General features: G+C 51.6%; 5 protein-coding genes across 5 annotated transcripts; 4 read left to right on the forward strand and 1 right to left on the reverse strand.

Annotated features, from left to right (window-relative positions):
* Nucleotides 1–1,142: 1,142 nt before the first annotated feature.
* On the forward strand, nucleotides 1,143–1,886 carry BGZ61DRAFT_339063 (uncharacterized protein; the record flags this gene model as incomplete). Its single annotated transcript, XM_046239192.1, has 1 exon — nucleotides 1,143–1,886. A coding segment is annotated over one exon (744 nt), but the record flags the coding sequence as incomplete, so codon positions are not given.
* Nucleotides 1,887–3,425: 1,539 nt separating this feature from the next.
* BGZ61DRAFT_336933 (aldehyde dehydrogenase) lies at nucleotides 3,426–7,704 on the reverse strand (the record flags this gene model as incomplete). The annotated part of the gene is made up of 11 exons (XM_046239008.1): nucleotides 3,426–4,007; nucleotides 4,199–4,420; nucleotides 4,467–4,769; nucleotides 4,851–5,151; nucleotides 5,367–5,410; nucleotides 5,806–6,071; nucleotides 6,126–6,421; nucleotides 6,493–6,960; nucleotides 7,012–7,076; nucleotides 7,162–7,353; nucleotides 7,435–7,704. The coding sequence occupies 11 exons, from the start codon at nucleotides 7,702–7,704 to the stop codon at nucleotides 3,426–3,428; spliced, it is 3,009 nt and encodes a 1,002-aa protein (XP_046113251.1).
* A 464-nt stretch (nucleotides 7,705–8,168) lies between these two features.
* Nucleotides 8,169–10,005, forward strand: BGZ61DRAFT_339175 (carotenoid oxygenase; the record flags this gene model as incomplete). Its single annotated transcript, XM_046239204.1, has 5 exons — nucleotides 8,169–8,375; nucleotides 8,454–8,577; nucleotides 8,650–9,026; nucleotides 9,096–9,233; nucleotides 9,346–10,005. 5 exons carry the CDS (start codon nucleotides 8,169–8,171, stop codon nucleotides 10,003–10,005), a joined length of 1,506 nt encoding a protein of 501 aa, XP_046113252.1.
* A 934-nt stretch (nucleotides 10,006–10,939) lies between these two features.
* Nucleotides 10,940–11,820, forward strand: BGZ61DRAFT_336883 (hemerythrin HHE cation binding domain-containing protein; the record flags this gene model as incomplete). Its single annotated transcript, XM_046239002.1, has 3 exons — nucleotides 10,940–11,005; nucleotides 11,052–11,531; nucleotides 11,599–11,820. 3 exons carry the CDS (start codon nucleotides 10,940–10,942, stop codon nucleotides 11,818–11,820), a joined length of 768 nt encoding a protein of 255 aa, XP_046113253.1.
* Nucleotides 11,821–13,619: 1,799 nt separating this feature from the next.
* BGZ61DRAFT_338855 (uncharacterized protein) lies at nucleotides 13,620–14,931 on the forward strand (the record flags this gene model as incomplete). The annotated part of the gene is made up of 4 exons (XM_046239169.1): nucleotides 13,620–13,834; nucleotides 13,894–14,103; nucleotides 14,173–14,359; nucleotides 14,422–14,931. 4 exons carry the CDS (start codon nucleotides 13,620–13,622, stop codon nucleotides 14,929–14,931), a joined length of 1,122 nt encoding a protein of 373 aa, XP_046113254.1.
* Nucleotides 14,932–15,262: the final 331 nt, after the last annotated feature.

Below are 15,262 nucleotides of genomic sequence, written 5' to 3' on the forward strand. Positions count from 1 at the left end.
ATTTGCAGCACGTCATGTCATCGACACTTCGCCAGACAGTCGCTTCTCTGAGATGCAGTGGCCAATATCAGGCCGCCCTGGGGTTACTTGCTGATGTCTCTACACCCGATCTTTGGGTCATCTGCGAGCGGGCTCAGTGCCACTTCATGTGTCACCAATTTGAACAGGTCATGCAGGACTATCTCCAGTTAACAGCCACTGGGGCGACGGTGGGCTCGATAGAAGAGGCCATTGTGAGAATCGTCTACGATTTCTCCCGCTTGCACCAAGACATGGCATTCGAAGAGGCTGTGCACACTGCCCAAGACATCTTCTCAACATGGCTCAAGGACAAGCCTGCCGAAGCCTTTGAAGAAGACCTTTTGTCCCTTCTCTGTCTTCATCACATGATAGAGGACCTTGGCTACCGTTTCCTCTCTGACTCAGCGCAGGAGCTCGGCTCGAGAGATGTCTACCCGCCGTCCTGGGCCGCGCTGGAGAGCCTTCGAGCCAGATTTCTTAGCGAGCGCAGGGTTGGCCTGCTAGCCATGATCCATCTCGCGGAGCGTGACTCCCACCCGGCGGAAATGCAGGCCTCCAGGATACGCCAGACTCTGGACATTATGACGGCTGACGCGGACAACGATTTACGCGTGTACCTTGGAGTTCTCCTAGCTGAGTCTCTCTACAAACAAGGAGAGAAATCCCAAGCAGGCCAAGAACTAATGGCTCTACGCAGCGCCAAATATTCACTTTGCAATCTGGAAGCGCAGTGGCGGGCAGAGTATATTCTGTTGCGGAGCGAGGACCACGAGGGAAACAACATGAAGCCGTTGAAGTGCCTCCTTCAGACTTGCTGTGACAGTGACGTGAGAAACACAGCGACTGCGTGCGCGTTTCTGGAAGCAGAAAGCTATTTAGAAGGAGGCGATGAAAAGAAGTACGCCGAGTGCATAAAGAACCTACTGGATCGAAGGTAAGGCAGCCCTGTCAAGTTCCGGCTGCTGGATATCGGGCGTTCTGACCGTGGCAGCCATGCACTCCATTTGCCTACCAGACACGATCTGAAGGACGCGGACGTGGGTGTCCCTTCGATATCTCAAGCACCACCATATTCGTCCTTCGAATTTTGGCTCCGGTACCTATCGTTTCTGAAGGGAGATATGAATAGTCGTACGAGACTAGGGCTAGCAATATCTTGCTGTACGCGCTTCTTCCAACGGCATGTGAACTGTTCATTTCCTCAGCTAAAGAACACATTGGCCAACAGCCTGGCAGAGTCTTACGAGGAATGCGGCGACATTCACCACGCGTTGCAATGGACAGCTCGGGAGAAAGCCTTCGCGGAGGAAGCTAACGACCAGACTCTGGTGGACGAAGCCCGATTTCGCATGGGTTTCTTGATGTCCCAAGACGCGGTGAAGATGGCGGATGACCCTCACGGAATTAAGCTGGCAGAAGGGAAGCTGGCGCAGAGACGTGATCTCGAAGCTCTGTACGAGGAAGCGCGACAAAAAGGTCTCGGCGATTTCCAGTTTCAAAGTGCCTCCAGGCGCCTCGACAAGGAACTAGATGATGAGGTCAGCAGAAACGAGCCACCATGCGGACACATCTGGCTCCCAAAGACACTGGAAGCACTCAGTTACCTGCCAGATCCTGAGAGAGGCCTCCAGACCCAGCTCATCAAGTACAAGATAGCTCATGCGAAATTCGACGCAGAAGATTTCAAAGGCGCCGCGGCCGCTCTGGCAGAAGTCACCGCGTTCGCCGAGGCAGATAGCAGCGGCCGAGCAGACCAGGTGCTTGCACCGGCTTTCTTCACCAAGGCTCGAGCACACCTGCACGAGTATCTGGCTTCCCAATCGCCGCAGTCGTGGGATGCGTCCCTAGAAGCTCTCAGCAGATCCCAGGCTGAATCAGAGAAGCGGAACCGCATTGACGAGGTAGCTTGCTGTCACGTCCTCGCAGCCGTGTTGTGGCATGCGCGAAGTCCGGCGGACAGTATTGCTTCGAGTACGGCTCTCCACCATATCGCAGAGGTCCAGAAGCTTTGGAACGAGGAAGCCGGCGGCTTGTCTGCGTTCAGCGGCATGGGGCTCGACAGCCTGCTCGTCAAATACTCGATGCGCGGCCGCAACGAAAGCAATCCTTACTCGGTCCTAGGACTCGCGGTTGACATCTGTTTCGAATCGGGGAAGTTTGAGGCGGCCTGGAAATGGGTTGAGTATGCGAAAGCGCGCGCCTTTTTCGATGAGACACGTCTACACGGGCTCGGTAGCGAACCAGCCGAAGTTGTTCTCCCAGCTCAAAACGACACAATCGCCATTCCATTGTTCCAAGAATCCGCCGTTCTAGTTCACTGGGCTTTTGTCGGGGACACTGTCTATTTGATGACATGCCGCAACGCCACGGAATTCCACATGTTCAAGCTTGCCATCTCCGTGTCCGACATTGAACAGTGGTACCAAGCGTTGGTGGCGACGAGAGAAGACTTCACAGATGCAGAAACGGCCGAGGAACTGCTCTCAGAGTTGGCAGAGCTCTGCACCCCGCTGTTCGATCCCGCCGTGTCAGTAGCAGACGAAGTGCTTGTGTTCTGTCCCACGGCAACTCTTTTCAAGATCCCTTTACACGCCATCATCGTGGATGGGAAGCCTCTACTTGAGCGCAACCCCGTGGTGTATACCCACTCCTTCGCCCTGCTGGATCAGTGTCAACGCCGCACGACACCATTCAGAGAATCTGGCCGGGCCGACCTTGGCTTCTTGGGGAACCCAACCGGAGATGCCCCCGCGGGAGAGCAATCGGTGAAGGACCTGGCACAGCGGTTCGCTGCGAGGCGTTATACAGGAAGCGAAGCGACCAAGCAGACGTTCTGCTCCCTCGCCTCGACCCTGCGTCTCGTTCACTTCCATGGACACGTCCGAGCCGACTACCACGCCCAGCAGAACGCCATGCTCTTCGCTCGTGGCGAGGAGCTCAAGGCAATGGACGTTTTCGAGCTTGACCTTCAACAATCTCGACCGGCCGTGGTTCTCATCGGCTGCGGCTCCGGGGCGGAGCGTCTAACGACAGGCGACGAGCCCATCGGCTTCATATCCGCCTTCTTGTACGCAGGCGCCAGCTCTGTCCTCGCGACACTCTGGCCCATCAGCGACCGCCTATCTGGAGCAGCATTCAGCGACGTCTTCTACGTGACGGGATCGAGTAGTCCGGGACGAGCAGTAGACTTTGCACGCCGTCTTCGGGCGGCTGCCCTACATATCAGGGCGCAGGCGGAGACTACGGCGCCCTACTTCTGGGCAGGTTTTGTGCTTTATGGTAACCGAAATTTCCTCTTGAGCGATACGGAATAAATGAAGTATGGAATTCGTCTAAACACGCAGAGATTTGCATCGGATGATGTTGAGTAAACCAGAACCAAGAACCAAAATCTGATACCTTCACTATGGGTTTAGAATAACTGTCTGTGTCTGCAGAAACTCCCGAAGCCCCCATTCAGCACCAAACCGTCCAAATCCACTTGCTTTATTGCCACCATGTGGTAGCGTTGACTCATCGTGGACAGTCGAGCCATTGATATGCACTGCGCCAACTTCAAGCTTTCTGGCCAACTCCAGAGCGTGATAGTGGTCTCGGGTCCAAATAGCAGCTGAAAGACCGTACTCGCTTGTGTTCGCCGTCTGAATAGCTTCCTCCTCATCCGAAACAACAACCACACCAACCATCGGCCCGAAAGACTCGACTGAAAAGAATTCCATCGATGGGTTAACATCTGTGATGAGTGAAATAGGGACAACTTGATTGCTAGGGTGGCTGTCAGAGCTGTTAGACGAAGACGTGACTTCTGCGCCTTTGCCTGTCGCGTCCGAAGTCAGGCTATGCCACCTCGCCGCGCTTTTAGGGGATATCAGTTTGTATGATGTGTCAAGTCTCTTGCGGAGGGCTTGCTGCAGCTGGTACTTGAAATCATCTGCGACTTCCCGGGATACAATTGCAAGGTCTGTAGACATGCAGATTTGCCCTCCCTAGTACGAGTTAGTATGTATATGGGCCCAGGGGATATTTGCCGAATATCACTGGTCTTGGATCAAACCCTGGGAAGATGGTTCGGACTCACATTTAGGGTGGCGCCGTGCAAAACGGCTTCTGCTGCCTTCGCCGTGTCTGCGTCTGGGAGGATGATGGAACAGTTCTTTCCGCCCAATTCTAGTAGCACTGGCTTGAGTGCTTGCCCAGCCATTTGCGCGATAATCCGCCCCACGGTCGTCGAGCCGGTGAAGTTGACCTTCCGGATTGCCGGGTGTTTGATCAATGCCCCAACAACTTCAGCCGCATCCTCTGGTCGGTGTAGAATAAGATTTACAACTCCAGACGGAAATCCGGCGTCGACGAAGAGTTGAGCAATGAAATGATGGGTTCTGGGGCTCAATTCGGAGCCCTATACAGTTAGAACTTATTTCATTGTGTGAGTTTGCATGACATACTTTAAGAACGGCCGTATTTCCGGTTGCAATTGGAGCCAGTACAGCTCGGAATCCTAGTATAAGCGGGCCATTCCAGGGTGCAATGCCAAGAACTACCCCCAGCGGACGGTTGAAGACAAATCCGTAAGAATCCTTTCCATCTGTGTGGGGGATAGATCCGTTCATTGAACTTGATGTGATGAGCGACGCAGTTTCTTCGATCATGGCAATGCTATCGGAGACATTTCCAGCCGCCCACTCTTCCGAGCAATGGATTTCAGTTTGTATAATTCTCATGGCCTCATCTTTGTGCTGAAGGAGCAGCTGGGTTATTAGAACGTATAATTAGTATTGAACTCTACACACAGGGTAATGCATCTCGCTGACTAGGACGAGATCACCTACATGAGCTAGCTTGAGAAACAGACGCCGCCGCTCCAAGGGAGATGACTGCGACCAACTACCAAAGGCATTGCTACAGCTCTCGATAGCCTTGGAGCAATCTGAGATATCGGCACCTTGAAAGAAGCCAGTCGGTGATATTTTTTGCGTTCTGGCTGCCGATGCTTTGAAGACCGGCAATCCATCAATTAAGAGTGGGATGTTGACATTTTCGGCAAGTGTTTTTGAGCGATTTTGGATGTGAGGATTCGACATGTTAGATGCGGTTTGATGTTCCAAAACAGTCATCTTGAAACAGAATTTCCTGAAACACGGAAAGATAAGGATAAATAGAGAACAAAAAGGCAATCGACGAATTCCTCAAGATTTGTGAGTTTGATGGGTGGGTAGCGGTTGAGTAAAGTCTCAAGAACACTTTGCCCGGTGATTAATATATTGGACTTTAATTCCACAAAGTTGAATGCAGCGGGGAACCTTCGGGTATGCAGCCGCCATAGTACCATGGTGAAACGAAAGGACCGGGGCGTACGGGCAACCGAGCTTGATACGGCTTTAGTACGCGGCTCATAAGTTGCACCACCATGACTGGCCGTAGGTCGCCAATGAAGGATACCCTAGTTCTAACTCACTGCAAGAACGACGCAAATAATTCAAGTCGAGGGAGACGTAGGAAATGAAGCACAGATGAACAACGATGATGGTAATGAAGTTATGTCGAACCCGACTAAATCACCGTAGCCTTCACTGTACAAGAATGCCTGTAAGCGAATTACTATTTCTAGGAGAGCAACTATACTTGATTTCTCATAGGCAAACTAATCAAATGCCTTACAAGATTTAGAACTACACTCTAATTCCGGCACTATCAATGCTACAAATTCTTTAAGTCTTATATCCTATCCTCAAGGGCCGAAGCCTAGGTGGTGCTATCAACGGATCCAACTACCTTCAGAAGAACCTTTTGATATGCCTCCCGAGCCTTGCGCCCATAAAGATAGATCGGAATCGCCAACAACATAGACAGGCTAACCACCATAAACATGATCATATAGACCTGGATCCAACCCTGAGAATTGATCCAGTCAACTGCAACGTAGAGAAACAGAAATGCAACGAGATTCTTGGTGACATTTATGGCAACGAGGATCTCTTGCGCAAAGACAGGGTAGGAGTCGAGTAGATATGTCATTGCGACGTTGGGAGCGTAAACGGTGCCGAAGGAAACTAATTGGGCGAGCATGTCAGTATCCTTCATCTTCAATACTAGGAGCAGCTTACCCATTCCAAATCCAACCGCAATTACTGCCCAGTGGAGCGATTTATCACAGGCAAAGGCAACGATGATGCAGCCGATTGGTGCGACAAGACAGCCAGGACTGAGGGATACAAGACGTTGCTCAGGGACAAAGACGCCACGATTCCGCACAATGCACCGAGCAGTTATCACATCGCAGATATAGCCGCCACCGTAGCAAGCAACAACAAAGCCAATGATGGCTGCGATCTGCATAAGTCCCACGCTGCTGGAAGCAAACAGGTAAGGCGGAGCAAGAAGAAGAGATGGGAAAGCAAAGCTAGTCGGATATGTCAGCGATTTTACAAACGGCTGGTCCATTTCGGAGAGGGGAGGGTCGAAGACACGTACATAAGAATGACTTGTGATGCAAGCGCGCTGCCGTACACAAGAATTGTCCATAGCACCGGAAGACAGCCCAAGAAGACGAAAGGTAGCGCGAATGCCCTTGGAAGACTGATGTTGGGGTTGTAATGGATGAAAGTCGTCCAGACTTTTGGCAGTGAGATGGCAACGACGCCATTACCACCCTGCTCGCTTTCATGATGCTCGGAATGAGGGGCAACATTCGATGCACTGTCGAGTTCCTCTTTAGGGGTGCTGCTTTCGTCTCGGTTCGAACCTGAGGGTGGAGAGTCGGGTAGCGGTGGGCGAACGAATGATGATTCTGGGTAGAAGAGAAAAATGGCGACGAAATCAAATCCGGCAATGGCAGCGCAGACCCAGACAAAGTCTCGCCACGTCCCAGGGCTGCTTTCAACCATGAATCCAGCAATCAACGGGCCGACCGCTGAACCGCAAGAGATGAGAACTACATATCTGCCACGACTGTCAGTTTGTGATGATGCCGAGCCAAGAAGGTTGACTTACATGGACATCATGGCTCCTCTTTCGTGAAGATAGAACATGTCCGATATAACTCCGGGCACAATGCTCTGGGAAACATTAGCATGGTGCTCACGCGCAACAGGGTGCCTCCCTGATTTTCTTTTCTGATATTTCGCGCCCAGGTCCACTTACTTCGCCAGCTGCCGAAACAAATCCAGAAAGACACCGAGCGGCAAGGATTTGTCCAAATGTCTTTGCCTTTGCTGTCCAAACAAGAACTGCGAACAGCATACCCATTGAGATGAGCAGAACGGGTCGTTTGCCATACTTGACTGAGAAAGGGACCCAGATCATGTTGCCTATTCCGAGTAGAAGGAAGTTGAACTACACCCGACAGGCCAAGAGTCAGTTTTGCTCAATAGGTAGCATGAATTTTGCGCGAGGAGTGATGTAGCTTTTGCTTACAGTCATCAAGGAATTGACCTCTTGGGCCGTCTTTTGGAACTGCATCTCGAAGAGAACAGCTGCGACGGAAAGACCAGCGCCGGCAAAGTTTGCCACAAAGTTGAAGAATGCGACCGAGATCAGGGCAAGAATCTTAATCCATCGCGGCCAGCGCAACGGGTCTTTTTCGTCGTTGGACGGCGGTGGCCAGAGTCCTAAGTGGTGGTGCTGCTTGGAAGAGGCATCGACGACGACGTTATCTGCCGGGAACAGGATCCTGGCGTCTGCCATGGCTGAGATGAAGCGTACGAGTAGTTGACGTCAAAGAAGATTCAGTAGATAGTTGTGAATAACAGAGGTATAACTTTGAAGGAGTAGGAGACAATGACCCAACGCAAGAAATCATGGAAAGGGGCAGGCGACTCCAAGATCTTAGTCCATCAACAAATGATAGCGCTCGGCACTGGCCCGGATTTCCCCACGAAGTCACCGCGTATCTATCCGGGGAGCATAATTATACTCTCCAGATGCGGAGACCCCGCAAGGATTGAGATTGCGCGGCCTCGTCGTCGCCAATAGAGATGAGACCATTATAGTCGCATCGCCGGGGCAGTATCGGGAACGACCCGAAAGGCTCTACGTTAAGTACCCCGTAAAGTACCCCGGACTGAGCTAGCCCCGCATCCATCAACTCATCCCACTCCATTCACACGCGCTGCTAATTAAGCAACGTCTTTGTTTCGCTATCATTCATCATGGCAGGACATTTCCGCGGCATCTCGTCCCAAAGCGGCAAGGCTTTCCCCAGCTTGCCCCAGTTCTCGGGCTTTATGAAGCCTTGCCGCTTCGAGGGCGAGATCCGGTATCTCGAGGTAGAGGGTGGCTTGCCCGAGGAGCTCGATGGCACATTCTACCGTGTGATGCCCGATCCGCAGTTTGTGCCGTTTGTCGAAGATGACCCAGTGAGTATTTTCCATCAACCAATGCTCCCGGCAGTTGAAACCCGGGGCGCGTCACACTGGCTAATATGCTACTTCTAGTGGTTTAATGGGGATGGAAATATCACTGCTTTTCGTTTCAGCAAAGGCAATGTCCACCTCCAGCAAAAGTACGTCCGTACTGAGAAATTCATCAAGGAAAGGGAAGCACAGCGCGCACTTGGCGGTAAGTCTTGCAAAATATTGCAATCGTCGTGAATCCGAAAGACTGTGCATTAATTCATTTGGATATCTTTAGGCAAGTATCGAAACAAATACACGGATGCCGTCGAGTTCAAAGTCCGTACTACGGCCAACACCAACATATTTTACTTCAACAAAGTTCTCCTCGCCATAAAGGAAGATGCACCACCATTTGCTATGGATCCCATCACGCTCGAGACCATCGGCCTCTGCGATTTCAATGGCCAACTACCAAGTCTGACCTTTACCGCTCATCCGAAGCTCGATCCCATCACCAAAGAGCTAGTATGCTTTGGTTACGAGGCCAAAGGTGACGGTACCCCGGATGTATGCTATTACAACATCGATGCGAACGGTATCTTCACCGAGGTGGTCTGGTTGGTGTCCCCCGTCGTGGGCATGATTCATGATTTTGCCGTAACCGAGAACTGGGTAAGTATATAGAAGGCAGGATTGATGCACACCGTCGTTTGGATAAATGCTAATATGGGCTGATGATAGGTTTTGTTTCCCATGATCCCTCAGGTTTGCGACATTGATAGGCTCAAACAAGGAGGCGAACATTGGCAATGGGACCCAAAAGTTCCCTTCTACTTGGGCGTTCTCCCACGTCGAGGAGCCAAAGGGGACGATGTCAAGGTAAGGCTTAGAATACCTTTACCAATGGGTAACTGTATTTGAGACGCATCTTGAATCCAGAGATCGACTGTTCGCGTCATTCTTCCAAGACCATGCTAACCTGCTCATACAGTGGTTCAAGGCTCCGAATGCGTTTCCTGGCCACACTACTAACGCATACGAGACACCAGAAGGAAACATTGTTTTTGACCTTCCTCTAACCGACAAGAATGTTTTCTTTTGGTGGCCAGATGCCGATGGAAATGCACCCAACCCCCACGACATCCAAGCCAAGTATGTCCGTTTCACCCTGGATCCACAGGCGTCAGAGCTCGAATTACCAACCCCTGAAATCATTTTGGAGCGTGATATGGAGTTCCCGAGAATTGACGATCGCGTGTCCATGAAGCGTCACCAACACAGCTTTTTCGACATGATGGCTCCGGAGCTAGGCACCGACTTTGCTGCAATCGCCCCGGTACTCGGCGGCGGACATCCTTTATACAACTCCCTCGGTCACCTGGATCACCAGACTGGGAAGCTCGAGGTATATTTCGCAGGAAAGACGCACATGGTGCAGGAACCAGTGTTTGTGCCGCGATCGGATGATGCTCCAGAAGGCGATGGGTTTTTGATGGCGCTGGTGAACAACTACAGTACCATGTCTAGCGAGCTGCATATTCTCGATACGCGAGACTTTTCTACTGCACGGGCAATTGTGAAGCTGAACATTCGACTGAGGGCAGGTCTTCATGGCAATTGGGTGGATGCAAAAGAGCTGGCCGATGTTTAGTGTGTATATATTGATGGTGTGCTGATGTAAGATGGAAGAAACTTTTGCTACCAGGGAGCGAACAAAATACATATCTATATGCTTATTGTGCGATGTCTAATTTAAGTACTGATTTAGGTGGAAAACTCTGTCAATTTCCCATCTCATTTGGCCATAGGTACTAGCCATACGACGAAATTGCACTGTGTTTGTGTCGCTCCAGGGTAGGTCACTTGCAAGGCCATGCGTCGCTCGAGCGTTGTCATCCGCGGCGATTCCCGTCATGAAACTCGAAATAAATTGCTCGCCAAGTCAATGAACTTGAAAAGGGGTCTTCTTTTTAGACTAGTGTTTGAGTTTGGACAGTGGTTGGGTAAGCCAATATCTTCACTGTGGCATTAGAAGCCACCCTTATCACTAGGCAAGGTGACCTCATCATGTGTATTTGTATGGGATTCCCCCACCGCCAATTCAGTCGCAGAACTTTATCAATAAGCACAGCTGAGACGGGCTGGAACGTGGCGCTACGCAGCGTTAAACATTGGGCCGTCACCCTTTGGTGGACAAGATGATGCGCCACGCTGAAAGCCCAGAATGTGCGTGGAACCAACCACGACGGACGCTTACAAGTAAGCTGCAAGCCGACTTCGAGATGTGGTCAGCATAAGCCCGTGGCAACATCCGCGCGTGAGACCTGTTCTTTGTTTGTCTCTTTTAGCTTTCATTTTCTCCCAGTTGGCGGGATAGGCTTGGGTCTCGGCCCTGCCAAAGACCAGCTGTCATCAGCATGCTGATGGTGGCTTGGTGCTTGGACAGATGGCATTTGGCCATAAATACTCTGTGTCTATCGCCATTTCACGTCCGGCCTCTCCCAAAATCGAGCCAGTAATATCTTCACCAGACTGTTGACTAGTCTTTGCAAGAATCTCCAAGAGTATCCGCAAACGTCTTCACCATGGCCTCTCTTTACGCTGATCATCCTTTCCCTTTAATCCCGACTCCAGCCCACAAAGAAGCAGAGGTCAGCCTTACCTGCCCGTGCTCTATCATCTTCTAACCGTTTTAAGCCCGACATGTTTTCCCGAGTCGCTTCCGAAATGTCCCTCGTCCATAATATGGTTATCCGCGGCCTCAACTCCATCTACCTGCAAGCCCCACGAGTCTCCCAGAACGAGGTGCCCTCTTTCTTGCAATACGCGCTCGCTTGGTGGGCACTGGTCAACGTGCATCACACGGGCGAGGAGACGGACTTTTTTCCATACTTGGAAGATGCCACGGGGCAGAAGGGGCTGATGGACGTCAACGTGGACCAACACCATGCGTTCCGAGACGGGCTGCAAAGCTTCAAGACATACATGGAGGACTGTGTTGCTGGAAAGCAAACATTCGAAGGCAACAAGGTCGTTGGAATAATTGACGAGTTTGGAAAAGTGTTGGTCACGCACCTGACAGACGAGATCCCTACCCTGTTGCAGCTGCGCGAGGTTGGAATGGATAAATTGGGAGGTCTGGAGAAGCGGTTTGGCCTGGAAGGAGAAAAGAACATGGTGCGTCTGAACATCAAATTGAAGGAATTGAGCGCCCGAATTTATGAAGCTGACGATGCAAATACAGAAACTGCTGGGACTCGTACAGGGCTTGCCCTTCTGCTTCTGCAACCACGATGTCCAGTATGAGGATGGTAAGTGGGCGAGTTGGCCGCCAGCCCCGCGCATCGTACACATCCTTGCTCGCCATGTCACGTACTGGGTGCATCGAGACCGGTGGAAGTTTGCGGCCTGTGATCGATACGGACATTTACGGCCGCTCCATTGCCTTTCCCAGGAAAAGGCGTGACGGTAACGCCCAGATTTCTGTCCTGAATGTTTGCTCGATATGGTAACTGATCAATTGGAATTTGGCGGGGAAGGTAGCTTGTTCGAGGTTAATTGGAGCCTGAATTAACGTTGTATATCTTGCCCCTGTCTCTAATCTCGGGCATTAATTATCATGGTTCGATGCTCCAGGCCTTCTTAGCTTGGCTGCTCATGGAGTGATTGAGAAGAGGTTTGCATAGGGAGTAAATCGCCGAAGAAGGGAGATTTGAAGGCGTACTTCGGAAGGGAGCCGATATGCGGGGCTGGAGGAGGGGGGTCGCGACCATCCTCAGTCTCACCGAGGCACAACAAACGTGGCGCCGGCGGAGATGGTGCATGAGCTGATCGCTAGCGGGGGAATGACCCCAGTCAACCCAGCCAGCTACGGAGTGCATAGTGTAGCAGTTAAGAGCTAGCATGGTATTCAAGCCAAGGAATGGCAAATGCACATGACGGAATAGGGAGAGAGATGAAATGCGATCGCTACCGGCGCTTCGGGCTCTGAATACCAGCCATGGGAAAGTGGCAAAAGAACACGAGAAGGAGATACCTGTACCACCAATATCGTGACATTTATGGCGACTCCAAGGACGTTTTCCCAACTTTCAACACCGGTAGTCAGCCGTTTATTCTCCGAGCAAAACCGTTCTCGTCGTCGAGTTAGCTTGCCCATCGGAGTGGAGTCGTCCGTCACTCATTCCCACATCTGGCAATGGCACGGACACGACTTTGACACATTGGCGATGTTCCCTTCGGCGAATATACGCTTGGACCCCCTGACGGATTCATGTGTGCGGTGCGGAATGCGTCGTCGGCTACGGAGACATGATTCATGTTCCCCTGAGAACGCGTGGGTTGCGAACTTGAGATGGGACTAGAAGGACGCCAACACCCATCACAGAGACGCTAGGCCACGCGCGGATCAAGCCCCGGCCATGGCTTCAGCTGTCATTGGCGATGGCTGAAGCTGCTAAAGGAATTTCTCGGATCTCGAGAGCGAGTGTCCGCTCTGGCTGCGGAGAACTCCACCTTCGCTTCCACCCTCGCTTCCATCTCCGGCTGTCGAACTCCAAGCAGACGCCAGTAGGGCCGATGAAGGGACTAGACTCAGTCGACGACGCCTCGTGGCGGCCATGTTGCAGAACCTGGCAATGGATCCGGCAGCCAAAGCCTGGACAAGCGGTGGAGCGGTGTTACTGTAGAAGGCCGGCAAACCTCCGCATCTCGATCCTCGTGGTCATGGTCCTCCTCCCCCATGTAGATCATCTGCAGTGCTGGCAGGGGTCGTGACGATCACGGCTGCCCTCTTCCGAATCCCAATGCTAACGGTCGTGCCTCGGGCTGGCATCATCGGCTCCAGTCCTGTATCTTGCTCCGTCACTAGCATTTAGTGTAGACTTGCCAACTCGCAAATGCCCCGGGAATGGCCATCACGTTAGGCAATCAATACCACGAAGTCGGCTCCGCGCAAACGCCTCAAAGTCAAAGCGCCATGCCACGAGTTCAATATCTGCGACGGTAAGGGTCTCCCATCTGCGGACCTATTCCATTCTTGGCCCCACTCCGGAAGCCGTAAAACCTCTGATTTGGGGTCACTGTGGCAAAGGATGTCACTGTCCGACGCGCTCTGAGGTAGCCTACGATTCATTTCAGCCTTCTCAGGGGCAGGTTATAATGGTTGCAGCCTCCGCCCCGCCTGTCACGTCCGTCTAGTCGGTTCTTGTCCTCTCATTTTGCTTCTTCTGCATTTGAGCGTGCGTGGCCGCATCACCACTGACCATGGCCTCAACTACCGACATCAAAGTGGCCTCGTTGGCGGCTGGCTTTACCATCGGCTTTGGATTGTTGACCTGTTGGGAGGCCATCAAACAAACGAGGCGGAATCGTAACCCGTTACGAAGTGCCTACATTTACATGCTATGGGGTGAGATTGCCGCTAATCTCGCCATTGCCATCATCGGCTGGATTTTCTTGGACGGTATTATATCCTCAACGTAAGTCATTAGTTACCCCGTTGTACGCTAGATGTGGCCTGTCCAACTGACATAACCAGCGTTCCGGTGCTTTTCTTCATCCTCTTCCTTTGGGTCTTCGAGGTTCAGTTGCTCATGCAAATCATCGTCAACCGAATCGCAATCATCGCCGAACATGAAAGCACCATCCGAAAGCTCAAATGGGGCACTGCTTTCATCATTACATGCATCAATATTGCCGTCTTCTGCATCTGGATCCCCGCACATACTGTTCCACCAGCAAGCGCCCTGTAAGTGCACTCTTGTTCAGGAGGAACTGCCCTCAAACATACTCCGCATCCAGTCCTGACTGAGAATAGCATTGTTCGTGTTAATGAATACTGGGATCGAATGTCCAAAGTCCTCATCCTCCTCGTCGATGCAGGGCTCAATTGGTATTTCCTTCGTACCGTGAAGAAACGCCTTGTCGAGCAACATAAGCTAAAGAAGTACCAACCGCTTGTTGGCTTCAACGCAAAGCTGATGGTGGTCTCTATCGCCATGGATGTGAGAAACCTTGCCCACACCCATACAAAATCAGAGAATTCCCATCTAATCACCATCACTAGGCCATGCTCATCGGTTTAATGTCGCTACCAAACCAAATCGTCTACATCCAGTTCCACCCCGTCGCATACATGGTCAAGCTGAACATCGAAATGTCCATGGCCAGGCTCATCACTCGCCTGGCTCGGGGAAATAACGACGAGGACTACCCCTCCATGTCGAATTCCAACCATCACACAAACGGACAACATGGCAGTCAAAACAACACCAATAATACTCCTTGGGCTCAGGGCAATGCGATACAATTAACGCATAGGTCCAAGGTAGTCGCCGGCGACTCAGACGAAGACCTGACTGGCACGCTTAACAAATTCGGCGTTGGAGTGGGCATCCACAGACGGACCGACATTGAAGTCAAGGTTGAGGAGGACCTGAAGAATTATAGGATGAAGCGGGACAGCCCAAGGGGCAGGGCACCAAAGGAAGTCGATGATGAGCTGCCACTGACGTTGGACACCGGGCATCCAAAGCAGGACCGAGATGGATCTTCGATTGGCCAAGATTCTGTTTGATGGGGATGGGAATAGTGATTCTAGACCATCCATCTATCCTTAATACTTTACATAAGCTCTCTCTAAACATAATTCTTTAACACTGGGGAAGGGGGCAAGCTATCGTCTTTCGTTGCTCCCATTGCCGGATTCGACCTTTAATTCCAATGCGCAAACGGGTCCATCTTCAGCAATCTTGTTATATCAGTTGGCTGGATGCATGGCCCTGCCATCCCCTAAGATCTCGATTTCCCAGAATGTGCTACCGTATATCCGTAGTATCCCCCCCTTTACTAATCTTAAGGATCCAGGCAGTACGTAACGTTGCCGAGCTTATAAAGCGACAATCGGT

This window comes from Ilyonectria robusta (assembly GCF_021365365.1).
Source record: "Ilyonectria robusta strain PMI_751 chromosome Unknown BGZ61scaffold_1, whole genome shotgun sequence".
Classification (NCBI taxonomy): Eukaryota; Fungi; Ascomycota; class Sordariomycetes; order Hypocreales; family Nectriaceae; genus Ilyonectria; species Ilyonectria robusta.